Consider the following 10,443-nt stretch of genomic DNA (forward strand, 5'->3'; position numbering starts at 1 on the left):
TAAAAATTAACTTCATTATTATTAGCGATTGATCCTTGACATGGTCTTGTTACTAGCGATGTACATATGTATGTATGAGTAGTATGTATGTGTGCATGATGTATACTTGCATATGTTGTAGGCTGATAAGTAGGGATACACTAACCTTGACCACCTCTTAAGTAAATGGAGGACAACAAATGTAGAGTTCACAAACCTCTTGTATATACTAGTTATATCTCAATTCCATCTACAGGAACCTTTTCTAGCAAAACGAAAGTTGATAGTCATGAAAGTCCAGCGGTGTGAGTGGAAACAGGTGAGCTTATGCAACAAGGAGGGGGAAACCGTAGCTGTCTGCTTTATGTCCTGTCTCCTTTCCCATTCAATTTGCAGGTGTAGCCTTAAAACAGCTCAGATGAACTCTTGAGCTTGTTTCATTTTGCCAGTCCTAAATGTTTGCCTTATTTCTTTTGGAGATGTACTGCAAATTTCTATAACGTTTGCATTCCTTAGCAGGCTGGATATTTAATTTACAATTGAGTGGATGTAAAATTATACATTACAGTTAAATATTTCAGCTTGTGTGACCTGACTGCTTTGTCGTCTGCTAATAGTTTTCTTTACATGCAGCTTAACCGCTGTGGATTACAAGGTCGGTGGTTCAATCATTGAATGGATCAACTCCTGCTTTGCAACAATAGGGGACTTCGTTTATCAGAAAAGTAAAAACAATGGGACAAAGAAGAGGGTTAATCCTCTTGGCTATTGCCCTAGACACGATGAACCACTTTCACTGCACCTTTAGTTGTGGCCTCGTGGCTATGAAATCCCTTACCCTTTTACTCTTCTACTTTTAATATTTTACATTTTAGCATCAGCGCTCATTTTCATTAAGCACAGTGGACACAATGGTACCCTTCGTCTTCCAGTTCCTAGGGTGGGTCTAAGTTGATATCAACACATTCAGGCTCTGGTTCGGAAATTCCTGTTGCTCGGATCCCCGCAAGATATGGCTTACCTTATCTCTCAGCACGAGACCACGAGTTGTAAACAGAGCCACGCAACCAATATTATTCCCTTTGTCTGTTACATATCTTTCATCATCCCATACGGCATTCTATACAAAACACACCTGTATGCTATGCGAGTGCGTCCGTGTGTGTGAGAGAGAGAGATTGTAAAGTCCCAGGAGCTCCATATGGCCGGAATATGGTGTTATATAAGTTAACATTTTTATTTAAAATATTGTGTATTTATTTTGTCTTTCTTCGGTAGATTTCTACATTAACGGTTGCGGTGTCCAAACATTACTTGAGGATGTTTGTAAAGGACCAAGCTGCTTTGCATTCTTAGGTTTAATTTCCTGGTAAGAGAAGGCCGACAGAGATGTGCTCACATTACTAACCTGAAATGTCCATGAAGCTTTTCTTGAAAGGACACCATTCAGCACTCGTCAAACAGTGTTTTAAAGCAAATAACATGTAGGAACACTTTGCTTGCATTTTGCTGTGTGTGAAAAGGGAGGATTGTGTTCAGTAAGGATGGGGTGCACAGTGACCGTGTGTTAGTAATATCCTTTCTACCTTTCCTGTCGATGAAAATGGAAAAGAGAGTAGAGAGACCACCTGCCAGTCTCCTTGACAACGTGACTCGGGCAGACCGAGCTGATGCACGTGCAGAGACGGTTACATAGAGAAAGTTGGGTGGACCGTGACAATACATTTATTTTTAGACGAACTGAGTGCAGGGGAAGCACAAGAGAATGTAACACGTGCAGTTTGTGATTCTCGTTGTATGCTATTGTCCAGGAATACCTTAGTAAGCCCGCTAAACTTTACACATGCTTGGTGGATTAAAGATGGCCTACGGCTAAATCCGACAGGAAACTCTTGGGAGCATTAATTAAATCCAGAGCAAGCGGACGTTTTATCACAACAGTAATGTCGATGTATGACTCACAATATCTGGTCAAGTACTGTCGTGTGTTAATGCAGGAATAAGACAACTAGCATGGTTTATTCACAAAAGGGAGGCAAGCGAACCTGACGTATGTGAAGTGTGAGTGATGTCCCCTGTCCATGTATACCGATGCTGACATACATCTCGAGAAGCGAGAACATTATGTTGTTAAAGGAACAGACCGATTTTTTTTTTGGGGGGGGGAGGGTTTCTCTTCCCATGGAGCCAGTAGCGCGGTCATCAAAAGGAGAGTGTGGGTGCCACAAGATAACACCACTAAATCACGTGACCTCTACACCTGGCGCGGATATATGCTAGCGGACAAGAGATAAGAAACAACACTGTGTCGCCTTTGAGCACACATTATTCAATGGTCCCTTATCAAACTTCATTATCCCCATACAGGAAGCACACCATCCTCAATCCAATGGCAGAGTGACATCTCCCAATACATCGCGTCTGCAGGTGACATAATGGCCTCCAGTTATGAAGGTTGATTGCGAAATAAGCCTGATTCTACCTGAACGAATAGGCAGTCGTAAACCAGCTGGTGGTACTGGTAGGGATAGTAGATGACAGGATCCTACAGTAGGAAATAGCCCATGTTTCTAATGACAGGTCCACCACGCGATAAAGAATCGCGTTAAAAGCTCCGACCCTGGAGCGAGATCCCACAATTTCATCAACCATCTTTATGCATCTGCTGCATTCAAGAAACGCCTAGACAGGATGAAAAGCCATTCAAGACCAAAGGGTACCAAGATTTCGGGAGTAATCGTTAATTCTGGAGTGATGACCTGAGAAACAACCTGAATATCAATAAAAGAAGTAGATACATGGTCGACGCGGAGCACATCGACGTCAAGGTAACGATGCAGACAGCGTCATCATCGTGGACAGCTACTATTGCACCAACGGTCAGATGCTGGCACTCCACGTGATACAGGACCCGGATAGCGGTTTCCTCATCGTTGGAGACCTCAACAGTCAATCTCAGACCTGGGGATATGACACCCTGGACAGGTGAGGAGAAACATCTCATCCTTGTCAACGATCACACACACACACGCGCGCCAACCTTCTATTCACCATGAGACCCGGCATCCTGCACAGACGTCGTTATCATCGCCATCAAGATGACATTGAAAGTTTACCGATAACTAAATTCCAAAAGAATATTTCTCCAAAAAAATGTTTGCAGCCCAGTTACTTCCCCCGTTTACGCGTTGTCGTCGGTCATTTCACATATTTCACTGCACCGCGCAGGTGTATTGGATGACATCACAGGTACTGCACACGTGTTGCCTTCCTAAAATTCTCAAATGTACTTCCTGCTTGCCCACAGTCTTCGGTGGATGTGTGTGCAAACACTGTTTTCTTACCAGAACGGCTTCGCATGTAGGCAAGACCGCCTGACAAGTGCGAGCCAGGCTGTAGTGTATGCTTCATCAGCTGACTGCACAAAAAAATGCAATAAACCATTTTTGCGACAACCTTTGGCTTAGGATCTGAGAATTTCCGAGGGCCGCTTACAACCCGCTGATTGTAAACTTACTCAGGTATCAGCGCGAGGTGCACTGTGCAAAATGCTGTGAATAGAATACAAAAGTACAGGTGGACTTCGATGTTGCCAGGGAAGATGACAGTCGATTATTTGGCTAGTCCTGGCTACAGCTTAGATGAACATGGATTTTCTTTAGTCTGTGTGTGAGATAGAGAGAGTCGGGGTACACATCGAGAACACAGCTGGCCCCAGTCTGTGGACACAAACATTTTATTGACGCTCCTGTAGGTGACAGTTCAAATCTTTGCAAGGAGACATGGCAAACGTAAGTGCAATTTGTCCTCATTTTTTCTTTCGTGCACTTGACTTGCATGCTCGTGTGAAGCTTCTCACTTTCTGCTTGGCTGCCTCTTTATAAATCTGTAAGACATGTGTCGTGGCCTTTGGTCTCCTTGGTGAAGACGACATTTCTATTTTGCGAGAAAGGGGTGGATCCTTGCTGAAAATGTGGATCCTCTTATTTGCTCGCTGTGCTTGCACTTGTCCCAGCTTCGCGTTTCATTTTTTCCAGTTGTTTTTAAAAGTAAAAAAAATATCTTCAATATCTTTACAATCAGATAAGAATATCACATGATTTGACAGAAGGAAACCTTTCCGTTTGCATGCTAAAGCTCTGCTGTCCTGTCCAATCACAGTCCATCTTACTTTTTGCATTCTTTTTGTCCATTCATATGAGTCTCCTCACACTCTCTCCATTTCGCCATTCAAATATTTTTATTGGATTGTTTTATTAAATAGGCACCAACAGCATTTAAAAATTCTTTATTTTGTCTGATATTAGTTGATTAAATTGTAGTTACGAACTACTTTAGATCAACATTTCTGACAAAATACTTTAATGATACCTGCACACCACTCGCTGTCTACTCGCCATGTTTCAGGTCCTGACAAGACCGCCTAAGAACTACACCAAGTTCAAATACGACGATTCCCACATCTACTTCCCCAAGCAGCTCTTTGATGGTGAGGCGGGGCAGTTGCCGCTCTTCCTCGTCGTCGACGTGGGCTACGACAGCGAGGACGACAACCACAAGTACATGGAAGCCTTCGAGTCTGGCGAGGTAGGTGTGACACCACCCCAAGAACATGGCAGCTGTTGACTTTGGAGGGTTTGCACTGCGTCACTCTTTATTGTCCAATGTCTCGCAAAGTATCATAAATCACAGCTACCCAGCTTCACTCTGTATTTAAAATAAAAAGCTGACAGTAGGTGAAGTACAGCGAATAATCGAGCCTCGTGATTAGTTCATAATATATTGAAGGCACTCTCACTGCTGTCGACTATCAAAGCTAAGGATATCATTGTGTGTTTGAGAGTTTGACCACGCGCAGTGCAGCGCCCTCCCTTAGTCTAGGGGCAACCAACAGGTGCCGAACTGCTCGATCTTTATGTAGAGGTAGTGAATCCTGTGGAAATATCCACTCTGGTGTTGGATCAGTGTGGACATAAATTCCCTTTTTAGTGAAACTATGATTTCTATCTTTTATTTCTCTCCTATTACTATTATCTATTTCACACACACACGCACATGCATTGAAGTCATTAAAACAGCTGTAGATATGTAATTAAGCATGAAAAATTCATTTTAACTATGTTAGTCCAATAGACACTGCAACACGTGACTACAGCCAGTGTTTATGTGACAGTTGCTGTTTGCCTTCAAGAGAGGAGTTCAGAAGAGAGTCTTGATTCATGACTCACACTCCAGGACCCTTAGTCTGCCGCTGAGCTCGCCCCTCACTTTTAATGCCAGGAGCTACCCCGGAGGTAAGGGTGGGACTCTCGATGACGATGTTTCCGGCACGTGCTGTTGTAATACAAATGTTATGTTGTCAATGTACGTCCAGTTCACGTGATACGTGAAAAGCTGTGGGAGCTCCCAGCAACAAAGGAAAATTGATAATGGATGAACAAATTGAGTGAAAGAAAGAATTAAAACATGAAGAATGCGCAACATCCCTTTTAAAAAAGATGTTATAAAGATTGCGATGTGATTCATCCCTATAGGAGCGGAGGCTGTGACTGTGAGGGACATCGTGAAGAACATGAAGATGCCGGTTCACATGAGTTTCGCCAGGAAAGACAACCTCGTCTTCTCTGTTAACCCTAACCCTGTTAACCACACCTTCTTTGGGGATCTGGTCCTGGTTGCTGTGTATGAAGAACCTTTCTTCTCCTGCCTCTCAGTTGGTGGTACAGGTACCAAATACAACATCTTGGAAGGCCTTACATTCTGTACTTAGATGATGAATGGGGAAACAAATCACTACTTTTTAACTTGTATATAATACTTTATGCCCATTGTAAAATACTTTGTCATTGTCATTATATGCTCACAACATTTATGGTTGTAGTGTAAAAAGTTAATATACTTTTTAAAAAATATCTTGAACCAAACTAGAACAATCAAAAGGCTTATTTTCTGAAAATAGTGAAATAAAATAATGGGATTAATAAATGTGTTTTAATTTATTAGGACTGATGTAGTCACTTAGTACTTCTCACGCAGTCTAGCAGTTTCACTTCTTTGTTGGAACTGTTCTTGTCTGCAGACGGCAAGCCGCGGGAGAAACTTCAAGTCTTGCCTCGCCGGCTGAACCAAGTCCTCTTTTCACTAGTGAACGGCCTTGTTGGTGTGAAAGATCCACAGGAAAAGCTAAAACCAGTCATAAAAGAGCTGACAGCGGCCAGTGCCAAGTACAGTCTGGACAACGACCCCTTCTATCAAGGTGAGTTTACCATTTGCTTGACTTCCTTGAACTGTCTACCGCATGTTTACGATGGTTTAGAAAATCACTGAATCAGTAACTTTATGTCTTATATTTGTCTTCTCTGAGCTTTCTCTCTCTCTCACACATAAGAGCTAAGTTACAATCATCATAATTATTCTAAATCGAAAGTCCCTTAAATCAGAATTGGCCATCGTCGATAAGAATCGACGGGTGATGACAGAAGCCGAGATCCCGGACTACATTGAGCACAACACTTTCATCGACATCAGCTACAAGAGACGAGAAGTACCCGACATCCCAGGTGGGCCCCCACGCCATCTTCCCCGCCTGCCCGCGGCAAAAGCCTCGGATGCCGACATCCCCGTGACACGGAAGATTGAGGTCAACAAGTCAAAGGTAAAGGATGCATTCAAACACAAAAACTACCAGATACTGGTGAAAGTCAATGATACAGAGGTCCACATGTTTAGCGAAGCTAGCAGACATGTTTGTCTTGTTTTCAGCTATAAACTGACATTTAGAGACTCGCCATTGCGTAGCCTGCTGTGGTCGAGTATGTACATGTGATTGACTGGAGAATATTTTGCTGTCTGCTTGTTGGTGCACTTGTTCAGCAGCAAATAAATAGGTAGTAAGCATCCATTCCCTCCCTTTCTGTGTCAGGACGACACACGGTCTGCAATGAAAAAGCCGATGTTCACCTGGACGATGTCTAGAATGTTCACTGTCAGAGATGTCTTCAACGGAATGGTAGGTGACGTGCCCTTGCTTCTCTCCGTCACTTCCGGCTTCTACCGCAACTCTAGCGGACCTCACGTTAACCACATGGAAAAGTTCGAGACCGGGGAGGTAAGAATGCTTCCATTTCCAATGTTTTCTTGAAAACAGATTTTATTGCATGAGGCAAACCAAGAAGTGCATTTCCTTTTTAATATTTGTTGCAGATGCTGTAACGATTCGCGATTCAAAGCGTATGCTATTTTTGTTGTTGTAATTATTTGTCTGTGGTACCAGGGGAGAGCAGTCACGCAAGCGCTGACGTAATCCCCACGCAGATTATTTCACGTCATTCGACGTGTTTTACGTAGAGAAAGTTGTCATAGGCGTAACTACGGCGACTGCGGCCGATTGAGGTGGGAGCCATGCCGACTACACGGTACAGAGATTATGATTGGTCGGCATGGACCCCACGAAGAATCGCTAAGCAGTCGTCTTAGTTACCGCGTTGCTAATGGCCTGATTGGTCATTGGAGTGAGAGTAGATAGTTAAGTTAGGCAAACTAACATCGCTCTGGACAGAGAGAGCTGAGCAGTCAGTGGAGTAAGACCTACGAAGGCTCAATAGCTCATGGGCAGTAGGGTTTAAACGTCATATTAATCTTGTGTTTTATCTTTCCTTTCTCCCATCGTTCCATTTCTTTCATGTTAAACATTAAATGTGTTAACCGTTGGCCGGACCTTTTCTGTTGAAAAAGGTGGAAGAGTGTGGCGAGCGTGGTTTACATGAAGATGTTTACACGCGCTCGCATACATTCTTAACACACCCTTCCCAAAACGTTGCAGATGCTGTTTGCCTTCCAGAGGGCTTTTCAAAGAAGAGTGCTGTTACACGACTCTCAGAACAGGACCCTAAGTCTCCCACAGTCATCACCCATCCTCTTCAGAGTTAACGGTACTTGAGATGTGTCTCAGTTTGCAAATGTTTTGTGTTATGAAATTTCAGTTACACGTTGAGGGTTCTATTAAACTGGAGTAGTAGCACCCACACTGGTAAATATATCATGTTTTACTCAAGTAACAGTAGACCCCAGTTATTAGCACATTGTCCTTTTTTCCATCAATTTAAGGGCATTTTCATTTCGTGCGCCTTTGGGTCTTTCTCATCAGATATACAATGTTCATTATGAGCAAATCTGTTTACTTTCAGTGACTTGTATTTATTTTGTCAAACAGGTTGTGTGAAAGTAGTCTCGCAGTCAAAAAACAGTTTTAGTGTTAATAATAGTATCATAAGCAGTTTTATAATTAATATTAGTAGTATTTGGTAGTAAGTTTATTGGACCTTGATCCTGTTAAAAAGGGTTAGAGAAGACGACGACGCTTGACGATGTAGTGAAGACGACGACCCTTCCCGTGAGGCTGAGCTTTGCCCAGAAGGAGGACCTGCTCTTCATCGTGGACCGCAGCTACAGGACACACGAGTACTTCGGAGACCTGACACTCGTGTCGGTGTACCTGGAGCGTTTCATCTGCTGCTTATCAGTTAGAAATGAAGGTAAGGGTAGAAAAGACTTTTTAGAGAATATATCCCAACACACTTGTAGTGAACTCATACACTCAAAGACAACACACACACATACACAGAGTGAGAGACAGCGATGGACTTTGTATCTTTAAATTCTATTTTATATTTTAACTCAGACGGAAAGGTGACAGACAAAGTCGTTTCTTTGCCCTGTCGACTGCGGCAGTTGGGGATCTCAATGGTGAATGGAATCCAAGGAGAAAGTGGGCGTCAGGAGAAGTTCAGAGAGCTCCTTAAGACTTATAAGGAAACTGCTGAGAAGTTCCCTCTTCCTAAAGAACTTTTTTTCACAGGTGATGGAATAGTCTTATTTCCTGAGTGAATTACATTTAGTCGTGTAACACACACGCACATACACGCACGCACGCACGCACGCACGAACGCACGCACGCACGCTCGCAGAGGGAAATAGGGAGACATATGTCACTAATGATACGATGTTTTAACAAAGGAAAGGGTGACCAGATGATTTAACAGTTTCCTTACTAATTTTATATTCAATCTAAAAAAATGATACTAGACTTTGGAAAAAGAGCGATATCAACAGTTATTGTTATTATTGCAGAGCTGGCTTTAATCAGCAGAAAAACAAAGATTATTAACGAAGCGGATATTCCAGATTACATAGATGAAAACACATTCATAGACATCCTGATGAAAAGGTCAGGTCAGCGACAAGACGACGGACAAGTGAACGCCCCACCCACGATACCAAACGATCAGGAGGAGTCTCTGTACGACACATTGTCTCCCAGTGACAAAGACAGTCACCTGTACATTTCCTCTCAGTCTGATGCCATTAAAAACTTTCCAATGAAAGAAAACCTACAGGACAACTCTTCAACATTGAAAACTAATGTTGTTGTGAAGACCCAACAACCTCTTTCGCCTTCGTCAAAGCAAGTCATTACAGAACTTCAACAAAAGCTATCGACGGAGGTGCCACCCCCTCTTTCGAATCGTCCACAGGTGGCGCCCCCTTCAGTGAATGCTACTCCAATATCTTCGCCGGCGCCCGCACTGCCACCTGTTTCTCACCGAGCACCTCTGAGGTCGACAGGCTCTGGCGAGGCAAGTGAAAACCCACAAACCTTGATGCTGTCTCCAGCGTCCAGCAGACCAAACCTTTTCCAAGTCCCCGACCAGGCCATGTCTAGGTCGACCAGACCACTCCAAGATCCACCCAGAGGCTTCGACATTGAACGGTTGTCTGTGAATGATGTGTGTCGTCGTCTGAAGGACCTAGGGTTAGAGAAACACTGTAAAAAGTTTAAGAAGTCTCTCATCGATGGAAAACTGTTAAAACGAATAACTCGGAGAGCTCTGGAGGAGGATTTCAGACTGAGTGAAGTAGAGATCGTCAAGCTCAGTGCGTTCATTGACGAGGGACACATCCCTCAATAGCACAGTGTACCATGGTCTTTTGTGTAGAAAACAACAACAGCAGTAACTACAAATTGTGCTTATTGACTTTAGTTCTTGTTATTTCGTACTTGTTGTTTAAATATATTAAAAACTGAGCAAACATCACAGAGATAATTTAATTGGAGTATAGGGACTTACTGTCAACTGCCTTGACATCGCGGACTATTTTATGAACCACCTTAATGTCACTTTAGTCGTGATCCAAATCTCTCATGCATACTTTATTTAATATCTTTAATATATTTTAATATCTATCAAAACTGTTAAGGAGATCTATAAACTTTGGAATGTTACCTAGAGAGTTCTTGAAGGTATGTGAGTCTGGTGCATTTTTAATGTTAGCAGGTAGTGAGTTCCAGCACGTCTTTGTGAAAAATACAATTTGAGTTTCTTACTAATACAACTTTTCAATAAAAAACCCCTTTCCTTCTGAATTTCTAGTAGTATGTTTTTGTGGTGACAAGAAAAGTGCATT

At 42.8% G+C, this 10,443-nt stretch overlaps 1 protein-coding gene across 1 annotated transcript; it reads left to right on the forward strand.

Annotated features, from left to right (window-relative positions):
- Positions 1-3,566: 3,566 nt before the first annotated feature.
- LOC112563233 lies at positions 3,567-10,174 on the forward strand. Its single transcript, XM_025237054.1, has 11 exons — positions 3,567-3,770; positions 4,387-4,566; positions 5,153-5,273; positions 5,514-5,705; positions 6,059-6,235; positions 6,420-6,634; positions 6,902-7,087; positions 7,802-7,910; positions 8,319-8,513; positions 8,660-8,836; positions 9,109-10,174. The coding sequence occupies exons 1-11, from the start codon at positions 3,762-3,764 to the stop codon at positions 9,945-9,947; spliced, it is 2,400 nt and encodes a 799-aa protein (XP_025092839.1). The 5' UTR covers positions 3,567-3,761; the 3' UTR covers positions 9,948-10,174.
- Positions 10,175-10,443: the final 269 nt, after the last annotated feature.

This window comes from Pomacea canaliculata, linkage group LG4, assembly GCF_003073045.1.
Source record: "Pomacea canaliculata isolate SZHN2017 linkage group LG4, ASM307304v1, whole genome shotgun sequence".
Taxonomy (NCBI): domain Eukaryota; kingdom Metazoa; phylum Mollusca; class Gastropoda; order Architaenioglossa; family Ampullariidae; genus Pomacea; species Pomacea canaliculata.